This window comes from Vespula pensylvanica, chromosome 5 (assembly GCF_014466175.1).
Source record: "Vespula pensylvanica isolate Volc-1 chromosome 5, ASM1446617v1, whole genome shotgun sequence".
Taxonomy (NCBI): Eukaryota; Metazoa; Arthropoda; class Insecta; order Hymenoptera; family Vespidae; genus Vespula; species Vespula pensylvanica.
Window position 1 is genome coordinate 8404350 of NC_057689.1, and position 17881 is coordinate 8422230.

The window sequence follows — 17881 nt, forward strand, 5'->3', positions numbered from 1 at the left end:
AAAAAAAAAAACGTTAGAATCGAAATCCATCATCGCACGTGAAAACGTATCAATGAGCATTTGACTCGATTTTGCAATATAACCGATAACAGAAACAAAAATCTTCAACGATCGATAACATTTCACTCGTGTGCAATTTCATGTCCATCGAGTCAATTCGTAAAAACGAAGAGGAAAAGATAAATTTGAATGTCGAGAAAGAGTCATTGTGAAATTCATCGACAGCTATTATCCAGGGGACAATCAAGCAGCTAGGCAGTCAGTCAGTCAATCAGTCAGTCAGTCAGTCAGTCAGTCAGTCAGTCAGTCAGTCAGTCAGTCAGTCAGCGAAAGAAAGAGATAGATAAATAGACAGATAAATGGAGATAGAGACTATAAATCGATTCGTGAAAGTTCAAGGTCGACATCCCTTTCATTCGATCGATCCACCGTACCATGATAGAAGTTACGATATTGGTTCACTATCGAGAAAGCAGTGTGAGTGCTTGATTAGTCGGAAATTATCACGACAAAGAGAGAACGAGATTTATTTGAAGAATCATCCTGAAGTAAAAGCTTTCATAAGTATCTTGCTCAGGTAAGCCTGACTAACCAATTAAATTTCTTTTTCATTATTTATTATTTCTATCGTTTCTTTCTAAGAATTATTATGATCGTCGTCATTATTATTATTATTATTATTATTATTATTATTATTATTCTTTTCTTTTCTTTTCATTCTCTTTTATTATCCTTCTTACTCTCTTCTGCTTGTCCATATTTCTCCATTTCTTATTTTTCATCAGATATCTATTGAGAAGCTTACCGGAGGAAAACGTTCAGCAGGCTGTCGGTGCGTTTTTTAATCGACCTCGTTACGAAATAGTGATGGATCTCAAGAAATATCTGCGAGAGACGGGTCAGCCTATACCCTCGACGGAAACTTTTCAAGGGAAATATTTCAAGGAAGAGACGACGACGACGACGACGACGACGACGACTACTCCGAGGACGACGACTACTACTACCAATGATAGTAGTATATTCTCGAACTTTGAGGAGGAATCCATTCAACAAGACTACATGCCACATTTCTAAAGCAACGTACGTCTTTTATAATGCTTCCTCATCTCTCTCACTGTCTATCTCTCTCTCTCTCTCTCTCTCTTTCTCTTTCTATTCGCGTTCGTTACAAAAAAAACTCACTTATGTCACAAAGTATCTCTGAGAGTGTAGGTAATTTATCTATTCGTGATGTCATCGAGATATATCTTTTATAATAAGATAGTTAAGGGAATATTTATTCAAAATGGAAGAAAGAAACGTAACGTCGCTTTGTGATACCTTCGTTTTATAAAAAATATATCTACCTCTTGTATACACTCTTGTAATATTCTCGAAGAAATAAGAAAAAGACACATTGTCGTATATCGTCGTATTTTCGAGTCGTTTCATCGTTGGATAGGATTACAAAACAACGCGGGCGACCGTATTAAATGTAAACGAGAAGTTTGATCAGCAGCCTCAGAAGGATAATGGCCTGATCCAAGTGGTCTGTAAAGCTTATACATGTACGGTAAGTACATACATTCACGCGTCCCCATAACTATGCATTCAAAGGGAATATTATAGTCCGTAGAATCTATGAGTGTCTTTCAGAAATTTGTCGATACGTATTATGTAATTATATCGTGTATTCTATCGTACGATATACAAATATGAATATTTTTATTAACGAGAAAAAAAAAAAAGGAGGAAATATATCTCGCTTTATTATCAATAACAAATTTAATATTACATTTTACATAAAAATAAATTCGATAGTACATAGTAAATAAATTTTATTTCCTCTTTGCTTCTTTTTGTTTTCTTTTTTGTCGTTATCGATATTATTAAGATATCCGGTAACGTTTTTTTCAAAAGGAACTGTTTCGAAGGATTTTAAGTTCGAATAATATGTAAACGAAAATGAAGTTTCGTAAGGGAAAAAATATAGAAATTTTGTTCTTAAAGCACGCTTGATTTCACTGTACATCGTTGAAGGTTTTACACCAGCCCTTTACGAAATGGTCGACTCGATAGGGAACTTTTTCGAGCTAATCGTGGACGACGTACCGATTTTTGTATTAACGCGAACGATGAACGAGCCGGATAAGCGGCTGTGTGTACGGAAGGAGGGGATCGATCGTATGCGGGGTGCAACAACCCTCCGCTCACGCCTCAACCCCCTTACGATTAACAACTTCGACGAGCAAAGAGCTAAGTTTACACGGTCGCAAGCTTTTTCGCACGGCCTTTTGTTGCCTTTGGTTTGCATTAAATTCAAGCCATCGCTATGATTTCTCATCTTTTCTTTTTCCTGCTTTTTTCTTTTTCTTTTTTCATACTCATCTTCTTATCGTTAATATTGCAAATTCATCGTAATTTATCGTCACTTTGTTATCGTCGAATCCTCAGAAAAATAACTCCTTTATTAGATCTATAAAGGTTAAGTGACATTTAACAAGTAATAAATTTAAATTAATGGAAGAGAAATTAAATCAGTACTGATACTCTCGATCGTGATTATTTATGACAGACGAATGACAGATATAGGGGTTCGAAGTCAGTGGTCAAACGCACCCTACATATACTTCATTGTTGAATAACATCCTATTTCTCGATTCAATTCTATATGATACGTAAGATAGATTCAAACGTTGGTTAACTTTTCGATTCTATTCTATTTGAATATTAACGAGTTTATTTATAATTGGGAAATATTAAATAAACTTTATTATTTAAATTAATAAAAGAATTATATAAGTTTTAATTTGATCGAGTACAAGTATACAATTACACAAACGCGAAACATCGAAACTTTTTAATACGAATTCAAAGATAATCAACTTTGATCAAAATTTCTTATATGCCATTAAGAGATACGCTATTTAATAAAATAAATATATTTAATGGATCGTACATTTTTGCTTAATCGATAAGATCGAGGATGCAATCGTTAATCCGAAATGCGGCATGCCATTAAATGTGCACATATGTTGCGGAGAGAGAGAGAGAAAAAAGAGAGAGAGAGAGAGAGAGAGAGAGAGAGGATGCACAAGCTCATGAATAGGCCGATTAGATATAAGTCAAAGGTCATTTCCAGGAGCGTGGCATGGAAGCATTCAGGAAGAAGACTGAAACAGGGACGGTCCCCTTCGTTCTTTTCCCGTCGTTTGACTTATTTTCCGAACATTTGAACGATAACATTTTATATTTGATATGATATACGTTTTTATAAATAGTTAATAAATTATTATCGTAAGAATTTTATTCAAATATAAATTTTAAATATATTTATTTTTCATAGACATTATTTTTTAACATATTTAATATCGATAGAAAATTCGTTTTATATTCACCTACATATATTTTTGATACGATTTATACGTACACATAAGTACGTATGTGTTATAATATTTATTTTTTTTAAGATATATTTTATTATTATCATTATCATCATCATCGTCATCGTCATCGTCATTACCATTATTATTATTATCATTATCATTATTATTATTATTATTATTATTATTATTATTATTGTTATTTGCATATGCAGTATCAAACAAATATTTATTTTACATATATTAATTTACTCTATTCGTATAAGTATAATTCATAAACATACAAAATATGTAGATTATTATTTATATGACATATTCGAATCTCGAACAAAATTTAAAACACTGTTATCGTCCTGTGATGTTATTATCAGAAATTGTCCTTAAGAAAAGTGAATTTGATGGTGAGCGTTCAAACAGAGGATATAAATCGATAGGATAAAATAGAAGAAGATTTAATAGACTGGAAAATGAACGGAGAAATGAACAGAGTGTTAAAAATAAAGAGTTTAATTTGTTTACCATTTCCACAAGTGGTTCAATAATGTTTTTACCTATCAATGATAGTCGAAAAATATTCAATGAAAATTATGAAAGAATACATAGAGTTTCGACTGAATCGATAATTCACTAATTTCCATATACAGACTTATTGATTTATTATCGTTTGGTAAAATCTAGAACACAGACTTATTAACTAATTATCAGTTTAACAGAATACTAAATATAGACTTATTAATTAACAGACAGTTTCACAGAATGCAGAATATAAACTTATAAAGTAATTACCGTTTACCAAATACAGAATATAGACTTAAGAGCTAATTACAGATTTTATTAATTAATTAGTGACCGAGTTAACGAAATGACGAATACTGACCGACCTTTTAAAATTTTTCTGATTGTCCCCTTTTCATTTCCCCCTTCTTCAGAATTCAGATGCAGTTTAGTTTATCATATAATCAACTTGTCAAGGATAAAAGATCTACTTCCTATCGGATAAAAATGTTAACGACTACGATTCTCATGTTTTAAAGATTTAATAAGCAAGATTTATTGTATTACGAAATAAGAAATAGGTCTAATTCAGGATTAGAAAAAATTAACGAAATGCATTATTATAAACAGACATACACATATGTATCGAAGATCTTTCATATTATATATACTTTCAGAAATATAAGGTGAGCGCATGGGTGGGCTGAGTTTTGAAGAGTTATGGGGTATCGACAACGGCGCCATGGGATAGCGATCTTTTGGTAAATACTAAAAAGGCATCGGTTTACTTTCTCTCTTCTAAGTGGAAGTCCTTTAGGTTAGGCCAACCTTATTTCCAACCTTCAGGGAGAAAAATATTAAGCGTGAGAAAAAGAAAAGGAATAAATGTACACAGGAGGTAACAACGATAAAAGAGAGTTACTCGAAAAAGAAAAAAAAAAAAAAGAAAAGAAAAAAGAAGAAGAAGAAAAAAAGAGACAAAAAGAAAAAAACCAAAATTATCCGTTTCCCTTGGCGTTTAAGATTCGAAGAACCACCCTAAAAGTGTGGACATGTTATCGCGTGAGTTAACGTCGGTTAGTTTCGAAGATGGGAGGACCAAGTTGGAAATAGAAAATCTGTGGACGGGACAGGGACGGCTTTTGAGTTCGACTCGCGTCATTTCGCTTTAATACGCTCCATTACGCGTCGCGGCATGTTGTCGCGAGGAGGATCGCGCATTCACTCCGTCGAATTAATCGAACGAGAGCACAAAAGCATTCGCGTAACCAGCCTAGGTATACATATGTATGTACGAGAGAGAGAGAAAGAGAGAGACAGAGAGAGAGAGAGAGAGAGAGAGAGAAAGAAAACGAGAGAGAGAGAGAGAGAGTATTCCACAGCCGCACGGTATATATCCGTCGAGTTTCCGGTTATTTACAGAGGGAAGTTTGCAATTGTTTGCCCAGTCGGTCCATTTCCGGTTCCAGTAACGTACCACAACGTTTCCCTTCGTACCCCACCTCCACGATTGTGGCAACATTAACGAACGTGATCACCCCATCGATCGGCCACCTACGATCGGTCAAAATGATCGAGCACTCGATTTCCCTTCTTTTGAGTATTTCTTGTTTATTTGTGCGTTTATAATTTTGTCAATCGTGATAGATATATGTTGTCTCGAACTAGAACTTCTTCTTCTCTTTGGGAAAAGGGACAAGAGAGTGGCAGAAATTTGTATATCGAAAGTATTAAAAATAATGTAATTGAATATATTATATATTCGGTTGGATTCTATCGAAATTATACGATAATGATGAAATTAAAGATTAGAGAATCGTTATATGTTAATATTTGTTATGTTATTGTATTATCGATTTATTTTCATGTAAATATCAATAAAGATCTGTGTAAGTAAGATAGTAGAGGGTAATCGAGATTTTCGAAAGAACGTTTAGCTTCGAAAGATTAAGAAAATATTTTATTATTCAATTTTGTTTGTTCTTTTTTCTTTTTGGCTTGAACACAGAGCACTTTTAATCAATTTCTTCGTATAATCATTTTCTAAGAATTTATCACGTCGTTGTAATCGTTCCGTATATCTTCCATCGTTCGTGAATATGCAAAAAAAACAAACTTACTCTAAATGTTTCGATACAATTTTGTCAAAAAAAGAACGAGAAACATTTGAGAAAAAATTGTCAAAATATCGAGATTTACGAGACTGTTTGTAAAGATTTTTATCGTTATTTGCACGTTTGTTCGTCCATTATCAAAAGCTTTCCCATCATTTGCTCACGTTTCGTTCATTCATCACCTCATATCACCATACGTTTGCTTTAATTAATGATAAATATCGGAAGATCTCATTTGCTGAGCATTCGAAAATCGAATAAAACTCCGTAATTTGTACGAGATTTTGTATATCTTGTCGGTTTCATTTTAACGACGTATAACGTTCGCAAAGATACGTATTGAGGTACGTGACTGTCGGAACACTAAGAAAACAGATTAGGAAGATGAACCAACTACGAATCGAGGAGAGGGAATGACCTGCGCAATAACTATGCGCAAAGGGTCTTTAGTAACTAGATTAACCTCGTGTATGTACACAGTTATATATGTAAACAGAATTCTCGATCAGATCTGTGTTACATAATTTGTCAGAACGTACAATATTCCATCCGTAAGATATGTCATCCGTAACGGTTTGAAAAAAATGTAATTCCTTTAAATCTTTGATAAGATCTGACACGTTAAACTCATACGGATCAAATACAAATGACGTTAGCTCGACAAGCTTGACTAACAATCACCAAACGGTGGTCCAAACTCGTACAGTGATCCACGTTTAAACTCGTGACAAAAGGGAGACTCGCTAGCACCCGCTCGTTGTGTCTGACGTTCTTTTAATGTCCCAAAAAAGAAGTAGGTAAAGATCGGCAAGAGGAAAAAAGCGATCCGTAATACCGAAATAAACGTTGCCTCTTGTCGCTGAGCATTAACTTTTATCGCGTCTATTACATGACAATAGAACTTGACGAGAATGGAACGTGAAAAATGTGTCTTCGTAGTCGAAAGAAAAGGAGAGCTTCTGCTGTTCGAGCAAAAACCGGTCTAAATATCACTTTTTATACAATCTTTCGGGACACTGTAGCGAATATTTGAGGAACCGGTATAGCGCCGCCCAAACCGGTACGACGGACGTATGATCATATTAGCAAGGCAAAGAGTGTGAAAGAGAGAAAAGGATAGAAGGATACTGACTGACTTTTATGCCTGGCTCGCTTAGCCGATTCGTCACACTCTTTCTTTTTCGAGAGGACAATAAAGTCTGAGTGAATACGAAGATCGTATATGTATACCTCGTGCCCGCTAACTTATTCCACAAAATCGATCGATTCTTTTTATCAGACATATTACATTATAGAATCAATTTAATCTATCTAATTAAAATTAATTCCTTTTTTATGCGAATATAGCATTACGTCTTGAACGTATATTTACAACTTCCTATATCACACGAATGTCAAAACTAAGAAAATATTATAACACGATTTTGGCGACTAGCACTTTTCTACATATTCCTTGAGCTTAAACATAAATTTCTGTCTAGGAGACAAACGAGGTACACGTGTATATAAGCTGTTATATTTTTATTGCTGAACTAAATACATAACAGCAAGAGGAGAATATTCGCGTAAATAAAATAATACTCGACACATTCTCCCTCTCTCTCTCTTTCTCTCTCTCTCTCTCTCTCTCTCTCTCTCTCTCTCTCTCTCTCTCTCTCTCTCTCTCTCTCTCTCTAAGATTCGTTTTAAAAGCTTTAACTTCGAAATGTCGCATCACGTTTAAAGTTAAAGACAAGCTTTTACAGTTCTCATTAATAGCTCAGCTTTGGATGAATCCTTTTAAGGAAATAGAAAATGTGTTATTTTCTATATTTCTCTTTTTCACTCTCTATCCTAGCGAAATTAGCACGAGCGTGTCCACGACATATAACGACTCTCTCTATCTCTCTCTATCTTTTTCTCGGTTGCGACAAATGGGATGCGTGTGTGGCGGCATTAGGGAAGATTAGACGACGCACCACGCCGTACTAGATGGAAGGCGGACTACGGTTAGTATGCCTCTGAATATTGCACTTTACGACGAGCTCTGGAGTAACGCCTTCCTCTTGGAACACCTCTCTCTATCTCTCTCTCTCTCTCTCTCTCTCTCTCTCTCTCTCTCTCTCTCTCTCGTTCGGGTATAGGTATGTAGGTATATATAGAGCGAATGCGTGGATATATGTGTATGCGTGTGAAAGAGGGAGAGAGAGAGAGAGAGAGAGAGAGAGAGAGAGAGTACACCCTCTCTTCCATATTCCATCTTTCTCCCTCGTTCTCAGCTCTCTCGCGACGTGGTTATCGCGGTGTACGCGAAATTGGCCTCGCACCTTCGGAAGTTAATCTCGTTGAAAATTCTACTACATTGTACTCTACGACTATATATGTATTATATATATATATATATATGTAATATATGGGTGTATATGTACGTACGTATATAGACATTGGTACATGCTAGTGAAGCGAAGAAAGCGAGAGGGTGACAAACTTGCCGTTTACTCGAACGGCCGAATAAAATTAAAGGGATAACTGGCGAAACAAGCCAATTCGTTCGTTTCTCTGAAATCGTGCTTGAATATATATATATATATATATATATATATCTTTGTGCGTATGGGCGTGTCTATATATGTGCGTATGAGAGAAAGAGAGAGAAAGAGAGAGAAAGCGAGAGAGAGGTTTAAAGGTATCACCGTTCGAAACGAGCCGGGAATTAACGTCGAGATACGAAACCACAGCGAGGGGGAAAAAATGATCATGGTTTTTTCTTTTTCTCTCTGTCAAATGAGTGATCGATATTTCATAATTAAATTAATGCCATGTGATTTTTACCGTTATCGAGTGCGTACGTATGTATTTATAAACTGGTATATGTACTTACACCTGTTTTATACGTACTTGCATATATATATATATATGTATATATATACACAGAGATAAATACGTTGAACCTTCGCTTATTTTCGACGAACGGATCAATGTGCGGTTTTAAAATTTCGCCAACGCGATATAACGCCGGTGACATTTCAATCAAATTTATTATGTGCTGCTCTTCACACGAGAGAGAGAGAGAAAGAGAGAGAGAGAGAGAGAGAGAGAGAAAGAAGGATAGAGAAAGTCGTCGAGAGAACGGTACTTGTTTCGATTAAATTATAATGCTCTATCCATTATTTCGATTGTTCCGTGAATCGAATTAAAGCGACACGGAAATCATCGTTCATAGTATGTTTATGTATTGTATACGTATATATATATATATGTGTACGTGTGTGTGTGTGGGTAGTAGAAACGATTGTAGAAGTTCGCTAGTAGCTTAACATCGTGTACAACCGTCGTGAATCCTCTGTTAGGCTCGCGCTAGCGATCTTTAGCCGCGAGCCTTAACCTTAGGGGCCACGGTTCACGTTCTTAGCATACGTCGCGCTTCGCGAGATAGTCTAGAAGGATGCTTCGAAGATATCGAGAGACTCGTAAACGCATGCGCATTAATACGCAAAATATTCCTTAGCTGGCAAATCTATGGGGTGTTTATCAAGGTGAAAATTGGAATTATTAGAGAATTAATAAAGTTAAGTTTTGAGAAGAGAAGTGGTTCTATTTATTTTAATTAATAATAAAACCTTTTTTGTAACTTTCATTAACAACTACAAATTATTTTCATTAGTTTATAATTATACGAAATATCGATCGATCGTTTGTATCTTTATCAAAGTACACGTATAAATTTGATCAATTGTTACGCCTACCTATTGGTTAACGCGTCGTGTGGGTTATTTGAAAAATTGTTTCTTGCTTGTAAAAGCTTTGGAGGGAAAGAATGTTCTTTCTTTTTTTTTTTTTTTAACACGACGAACAATGAAAAATAATTTCCAAGAATTTCGAAAGAATTGATATCTATATATAAAGTCGTATACGTTGAAACGAATTCACCCTGTATAGCACAGAGAGTTAAAGTAGGAGCTTATCTCGATCGCACGAAAAGCCGAGAAAACATTCAGGAAAATCCAAGATTGTTTCAGACTCCTCGAAAGAGTAAATTACGATCGTAGAAAGCGTATCTATATACGATAGTACGCGTAGATACTTACATACATACGTACATAGGTATGTACGTACATACATCGCGATGAATCACGATTCGCGTAATGTTAGCTCGTCGTTTACGGAGAAACCAATAATAATCTCTCGCTTCTTCGTACCGTTTAAGCTGGAAAGCAAGAACATCGAGAGGATTTGTCGATCTCGAATTGTAATTTACGGAAATAAGCACGTTACTAGGCTCCATCGGATCTTCTCGTATCTAGATGTGCATTCCTCTCTTCATTAACTTCTGTTCAAGGAATTTTCGTCGTTTAACAGGATTATCTGATTCCCGATCGATATCGTTCCGTATCTACGATTTCAATTAATGTCTAGCGAAATTATTGAACGACAAATTCTACAAGAGGCAGCACGTCTATTACTCGAGAAGGTATTTGCTACCGGTTAAATTAGAACGATGTTCGAGTAGAACCTGGTTGCCCTACTTGATTTTTCGGATAATACAAAATCAGTTTACTGGATTATAAGGACTAGAGATCGTGACTTGTTTGGATTAATTAACAGATATCTTTCGGCGATCATCCAATCAGACGTTTATGTATAAATCAAATGATACAGATAGATAGATAGATAGATAGATATGTACGTATGTATAGGTAACCCGAGTAGCTACGAGCCATGTAAAGTGTTATTTAAAAGTCTAACAAACGAAAAGCATATAACTAAAGTCGGAGATTAAAAAAATCCGACGCGTGTGGCCGGGTGGATAGCGAGGAAGAGAAAAAGAAAAATAGTTTCGAAGGGTTGAGTCAAAAAGAGAGATATTTATTTACGCGTATGAAAAAAACGGAGTGAGAAAGAGATGGAAAATGGGAGGGATGAGAGAAAAATTGATACAGTGGCCGTGTGTAGATATTGAGAGAACGAACGAGTATCGCGTTTCTGCAAGCGCATTTAAAACCAGTATTTGAAGCGTGTGACAGGGGTCAACTCACGAATTTCAATGGAAAGACTGTATCGCAAATGGACAGACGTTTGCCGCGTAGATATGTGTGTGTGTGTAGACGGATGTGTGTATATCGGGTCGTATATATAAATATTGAGAACCGGGTCATAAACAACAATTTTTTTTTTCCTTAATCGACAAAATGTTATGAGAAAATTCAACGATTACTTACTCGTAATGACTTTGTTGATATTTATCGTCTAGTTGGCCGATATTCTTACTATCCCTCGAATACTTGAAATTATTTTAAATACAGTATCTTGTACTTCTTACAAACAATGTATTATATTTCATTTCGTTGTCTCGACGTTTGATGGAATAATTCGACGTAGGAGAAACGTTGTCGAGTTCGATATGACACGTAGGATTGCGATAAGTTAACCTGGAATTCAAAATAGAGATTAGTATTTACGTGGTATTAATAGCTTTGCTAGAAATGGACAGGAAGGAAACCCAGGATATCGTTGTGGGAAGGACGAGACCCCGAATTTAAAAAATACGATCATATATGAGTTCAAATCTAGATAATAAATGAAATATAGATGATACAGTAATACCAAAAAAAAAAAAAAAAAAAGAAAAAGAAAGAAAGATATAATACAAAAATAGTGAAACAGTTTATATATCTGAGAAAAACAATATTTTGTTAAGAGAAAGCGAATCGACTGTGCATACATGAAAAGAGATTGTGAAACTGGATTAAGAGACAAAGATAGATAGAGAAAGAGGGGCCGACAAAACGTAAAGAAGCAAAGTAGTCTAGCATACGTCTCTTTGTAGATGTATGTGTGCGCACGTGTGACGAGCAAATAGAAGGCGAAACGCGACGCGAAACATCCTGCGCTTCTATCGCCCGAAGGTATTTCGTCGTAGAGTTCGTAGCTAACCAAGTACGAAGAACGTAATATCCGCGGTTGTGCATGCCGCAGTAACGCTTCCACATTTTCGGACGCAAGGAACGCTCATCAGTCGTCGTGGCCGCGTGGACGAATCGAGCGGCGGTACGAATCCAAAGAGAGTCGCTTGCTGTGCCGATGATGGTGGTTGTGTGGTGCCGGTAATGGTGGTGGGGGTGTAACGCGCGAGATGGCTGACCGTCGGCACGGGGGAGCCACCACCGTGATATAAGCGTTTGCATATGTGTGGGTGATGTATGTATGTGTGTGTGTGTGTGTGATTAGTATAGGAGAGACAGTAAAAGTGGATTGGTGTTACTCTTGGTGCACGAGAGAACGATGACTCTCGAGAGAAAGAGAAAAGTATATGTACGTATACGTGCGTGTATGTGTCCTGTGTGCGTACGCGTCTCTGTGTCGTGAGAGAGGGGGAGACAGAGAGAGAGAGAGAGATAAAAGGTATAAAAGTATGGAGGGGATAGGAGGTAGGCGCAGAGCATAGACCGGGCCAAGGTAATGGGAGAGAGCGAGACAAATACGAGAGATAGTTAGAAAGAGCGAGAGATACGAGACGCCGGGCGTAGGCGCAAGCGTAGCGAAGGGCTCGCGGCCGAAGTAATCCGAAAACGGTCGAACTCGGCCGAAGTCGCGCGTGGCACCGTTTGGGAATCGCCGCATCGACAGTCGCGAATCGACCGTCGCGTCGCGAGGATCGGTCGTTTTGTTTGTTCCGTGTTTCACGTTAACCTCCTATTATCCCTTTTGGCAGTTATTTTTCTTTTTTCTTTTCCTGATTCGACGACACGGTTCGAAACGTGTCTACGATCGATCATGTATATAAAGCGACTTACGGTTAACTTTTCTTATGGAAAGTGAACGTTTTGCGTGTCGTTTATATTAGTAATAAGTCGAGAGAAGACTATAATAAAGTTATTTTGCAAGTTTGTGAACATTTTCCTTCTCTCTCTCTCTCTCTCTCTCTCTCTCTCTGTGATCAGAAAGAGACTACGTGAATGATTACAAATGTTGTATACAGAGAAGAAAAAAATATAAGCATTTTACGTTAGAGTGTTGTTATGTTGTTATAGTTCGAATAGGGAAGACGCAAAGACGTGTATGAAAAAGATTGATCGGACTACGACAACGAAGAACGACGACAACACAACGCAACAACAAATCCTCGGTATTTCTCGGTAAAAATCGCGATCGATCGGATATCGTCCTAACGAACGTTCCTCGTTTTTTTTTTTTTTTTTTTCGAGGATGCCGAGTGTAACGTACCGTCGCGAAAGCCGGCGAAACAGATCGATCGGATTATGAGCCGTCCAAAAATTCTGGACTCAAAAGATAACGATGGAAATCCCGTTAATCGACCGATCGAAGCGGTCGATCGTTTTACGTCGTAGGAGTGTACATTGTCCTACGTGTTGGTAGAAGAGCAAGAAGAAAGAAAAGAAGATAGAAGAGTAGTTACGAAGGACGAAAAGGCTCGCTCGACGTCTACCGCTAGTTCCTTGACCCTTTCGTTCTTTCTTCGTATTACACGGGAAGAAGAAGAAGAAGAAGAAGAAGAAGAAGTATAAAAAGGGAGAAAGAGATAAAAGAGTGTTCGCGAAAGTTTGTTCCTTTTATTTTATTTTATTTTTTTTAATTTTTTTTTTTTATCGGTTTCGAGCTCTCGTGTACCTTGTGCTTTTTTTTTTGCCCTTCAATTTAGAATTTTGTGGTGCGACCTGTGAGATTGTTTATTATCATCAGTATCATTATTATTACTATTATTATTATTATTATTATTATTATTATTATTATTATTATTATTATTGATATTATTAGTTTCTTTTTTCTTCTTTTTTTTTTTCTTTCTTTCTTTCTTTCTTTCTTTCTTTCTTTGTTACTCTTTCGACGATAATGTGCGTATGATATCGAGCGTCGAGCTTACATCTGGAAATTATTATTTGTTGGAAAGACGTGAACGTCGTCGTCGCCAATAAAAAGACCCTATTGGATACCATCGAAGATGCCGTGCGTCGGGACGACGACGCCGTTCCTCATCCTCACGATATTCGCTCTAACAGCGAAAGGTAAGTACTTTGGTTACTCGAACGACCATTTTGATTTTTCTTTTCTTTCGTTTGTTTTGTCTTATTTTTGTCATCTTCTCTTTCTTTATTTTTTTGTCTGTATTGTATCTAACGAATTCAAGATCCCGGTTACCAGGAAACGATGGCAATCGGCCACGACAACCGATTATCCCTCCCGTGAAATTCGTATTCGTACGATACGACCGCGTAAATTTTCCTTCTCTTATATTACCGTAATTTTGCTTGAGATAGAGCGATATAAAATCGGAAGTTAGGAGGGAAAACCATTTTGATACTTTAACGCGGTCTGTACTTTCATCGACGTCTATGAATATCACCGAGTTAATTGGCGATACGCGAGGAGAGTAAAACGAGGATATTAGTTGGACGAGCTCGTAATTTCATGAATTTTCGTCGAATTAAAGTATCGAGAATGCATTAACGTTTAAATATAAATTAATACGATATGAGAACGAATAAATAAGTAGACGTGATATTGGTCCGCTTGATTGCTGGAACGTGAGATCAAAGATCTTTGGATAAATTAACGAAGAAATTGAAATCCGCCATGTTTGATTGAAGTGTACCGTTTTGATTCTTAACTCGTACATTGGCCAATCACAGTCGTGCGTTTTGAATCGATGCCATCTTAATTTCATATGTGCATACCTTACGTATAACTCGACGACGTTTATAACTAACGTACCTATGGTTAGACATAAAAATGTTACACCCATATATATATATATATATATATATATATATATATATATATATATATCGAAGTAGAATCGCGGTACGATTAAAAGTGAGATAAACGCCGACACGTAAGGCGAAGTAGTGCTTATCGATTTATGAGTTGGCTAATTACGTGCTCCTGCTTCGTTGCTAAAGAAGTTTCTCATTTCCGAGACATAGGTTAGGTCGAAAAGCTTTTCCCGATCGAATCGTTTCGATTGTTGGCGGGTAATTCAATATATTTCATTCGTGTTACGTTATTGTTCGCAGTATACGGTACACCAAATGTACTGTAAACTTTACGCGTAAAAACATTTCGTTCTGCGGATGTAATTTTATCCCGTGATGATTGGTCGATCCATAGAACGAATTCTCGATCGAATCCTAGTTGTACGATCTTCTCTTTTCTCGGATAGAGAACATCTTGAGATTTCCGCGTAGAAGTGTTCTCTTTCTCTCTTTTTCTCTTTTTCTCTTTTTCTCTCTCTCCTTCTCGAGGGATCGTAACCGAGTTAACCCTTTATAGAGTGACGGGACGTGAAAGTCCGCTAGCTAGAATTCTCGCGATTTCTCACTCTAGATTTCTTCAACGTACTTACATATGTTTCTATCTATCTATCTATCTATCTATCTATCTGTCTGTCTATCTATGTATGTACGTACGTACGTACGTAACACGCACGTGTGTAAAATATTTACATACATAAAACTTGAAATTCACACGTATCCGAGTAATTTTAAGATTTTACATTTACATATTCTTTACAGTTAGTATCCTAATGTGATCAGAAAGCTGTAATTTCGAAATCTTTTCTGTTTTTTTTTTTTCTTTTTCTTTTCTTTTTTCTTTCTCTCTTTCTTTTACTTTGTGTTTTTTTTTTCTCTTTTTTATCGAGAAACACGAAAGAAAATATGTATTTACGTTATGGCAACGGGTAATAGTAAAGATGTCGTTCGCACAAAATGGCGGACGATCGAATCAATTATCTTCGAGTATTTTGCCCTCGCGTATTACGGATATGATAAGAAAGTAAGTTTCGATTGAAAAATGAAATTCGAACAATTGATTTTTTTCAGACATTCTTTCTTTCTTTTTTTTTTCTTTTTTCTTTTTTTTTTAATAAACAATTTAGATTTTTTAGATTGTCGTCGAATCTGTTGAAACGATAAATGTTACGAGCTTCACTCGTACAAATAAAATTTCGGTAAACGAATAATATTGATTTGTTCGATAACGTTGCATATAAATATTCAGAAATATTCATATCTAATATCCGAAAACGAACATCAAATTAATTTTTGAAAATCTGTATAGTTTTGCCACGTCAGTTTCATCGTACGAAAGGAAAAGAAAAAACAAAAGAAATAGTTAAATAATTAACGTTAACGTTAACTTTAACGTTAAATTTGATTCGTAAAAGATACAGAACCTTAGAGATTTCATTTAGACATAAAAATGGAGATCTCTCGTCGTTACAGAAACTCGTAAAAAATCAAACAGACAAATTATCAAAAGGAAAGAAGAAGAAGAAAAAAGTTACCGAGTATAAATAAATGAAAAAAAAAGAAAAGAAAAGAAAAGAAAAAAAAAATCAAAAAACAAGAAAAAAGAAAGGATAATCGAAGCGCATAGACTTCGTATTCCGCGATTTCAATAATTTTGTAGGATCGTCGATAGTCGTTCGATCGTTATTATCGTGGTCTTAAGTTTATTTCCACGTAGTCGATAGTCGTAAACGCTATCATAGAAACGTCCCATGCGAGTATCTCGTAGATGGCCGGTGCAAGGGTTTATCGGTGCCACGAAGTAAAAATATCCTTGCGAGGAAGGAACAAAAACGGTCGGAACCGATGAATAATTTACGAGCGGAATCGTCGAACTTCTGTCTGTCTGTCTTTTTCCTTTCTACGCGTAGAGATAGAACGATACGTCGCAGAAAAGCGAGGAAGGTAGAGAAATAATTGATCGACATCTATGCCCCGCGTTGTCCCGAGCGTCGTCTAAAGATAGCATTGGGACTTGGACACGGCCTCGATGCATTCTCTCTCTCTCTCTCTCTCTCTCATTCTCTCTCTTTCTATCTCTCTGAACTCTTTTATATAGCCATTTGTAGAAACGATCCTCCATCTTAGCCTTCTTCTTCTTATTATTCTTATTCTTGTTCTTTTTTTTTTTTTGCATGCTTCATCGTCAACGTGTCTCTTTCCTCACCTTTTTCGTTTCGTGATAATATAACTGTGAACATGCGTATGCAATAATAACGATAGTTCTCTCCGATAGGGAACGATCTTTCATTCATCTTTCCTTTTCATGAAGAATAAGGATAAAAGAAAAATGGATATAATTTGTTCTCTTTTCATTTTATTTATTTCCACTATCATTTTATTCCTTTTTCTTTCTCTATCTTTGTCACTTCTTCTTTTCTTACAAAAGATCGAGTTTTTAATACTTTTAGCTACGGTAAAGTTCACTAACTGACACATACACACGTATACGTTTCTTCTATGGCTATCGACGATTTCGACGAATTTACGAGGGCCTTCGAGGGTGGTGATATTGTTTCAAGAGTCGTACAAGTTGAATCGCTACGGATGATCACGGTTGGACGATATAACGGTCTCGGATATTAATCGTACGAACTATATAACTATATAGGTTATAGGTTATAGGTTATGACATCGTTATAGGGTAAAGTGCGATACGTAATGATCGAATATTAAGCTTCGGTACTACGGATTTTCTCTTGTTTTCCTTTTTATTTTCTACGGTGGGATATTACTTTATCATTTATTTACTGGTCTCATGTTTACGTGGATAAGAACGATGAGAAATAATAGGATAAGAATTTATGCATATTGTTAACTTCGATCCTTTATAATTCAATTTCTTTTCTTTCTTTTTTTTCTTTTGTTTTTTGTTTTTTTTTCATGTCTATCTACAAAAATATCGTATAATGTGAAAGTTATAATATTATTTCATATCAGTACGTGTGTGTAACTTTTACTTAAGAAAAAACAAAAAAAAAGAAAAGAAAAGAAAAGAAACGAGAAACATAAAAACTTCGAGTATAATCACGTGACGATAAGTGAAATAAAACTTAAAGAATAAAATACAAATGTATAATACGTAAGTGTATGATTTCAAAGTTACATGACGTTAATAGAG

At 35.9% G+C, this 17881-nt stretch overlaps 2 protein-coding genes and 1 long non-coding RNA gene across 5 annotated transcripts in view; 2 read left to right on the plus strand and 1 right to left on the minus strand.

Annotated features, from left to right (window-relative positions):
- Window positions 1-84: 84 nt before the first annotated feature.
- Window positions 85-5412, plus strand: LOC122629229. 2 transcript variants are annotated; one of them, XM_043812394.1, is made up of 3 exons: window positions 85-577; window positions 786-1083; window positions 5283-5412. In XM_043812394.1, the coding sequence occupies exons 1-2, from the start codon at window positions 360-362 to the stop codon at window positions 1075-1077; spliced, it is 510 nt and encodes a 169-aa protein (XP_043668329.1). In that variant the 5' UTR covers window positions 85-359; the 3' UTR covers window positions 1078-1083; window positions 5283-5412. The 2 variants fall into 2 exon arrangements, with proteins under 2 accessions (XP_043668329.1, XP_043668328.1); XM_043812393.1 differs by lacking the exon at window positions 5283-5412 and adding an exon at window positions 3125-3227.
- On the minus strand, window positions 3985-12129 carry LOC122629231. The gene is made up of 3 exons (XR_006327208.1): window positions 11769-12129; window positions 11173-11382; window positions 3985-4700 (listed from the first exon to the last, which is right to left on the minus strand). It is a non-coding gene; the product is annotated as an uncharacterized LOC122629231 (long non-coding RNA).
- Window positions 12130-13769: 1640 nt separating this feature from the next.
- Window positions 13770-17881, plus strand: part of LOC122629643 (roundabout homolog 2-like) — a 186602-nt gene continuing 182490 nt past the window's right edge. For both annotated transcript variants that reach the window (XM_043813305.1, XM_043813306.1), the window contains exon 1: window positions 13770-13977. In XM_043813305.1, the coding sequence (XP_043669240.1) occupies window positions 13914-13977 (64 nt within the window). In that variant the 5' untranslated portion in view covers window positions 13770-13913. The remainder of the gene's footprint in view (window positions 13978-17881) is intronic.

Coding starts and splice junctions, on each gene's coding strand:
- LOC122629229 (XM_043812394.1), top strand. CDS start 360: ATGGAGATAGAGACTATAAATCGATTCGTGAAAGTTCAAGGTCGACAT. Junction 578..785: donor TTCATAAGTATCTTGCTCAG/GTAAGCCTGACT, acceptor ATTTTTCATCAG/ATATCTATTGAGAAGCTTAC.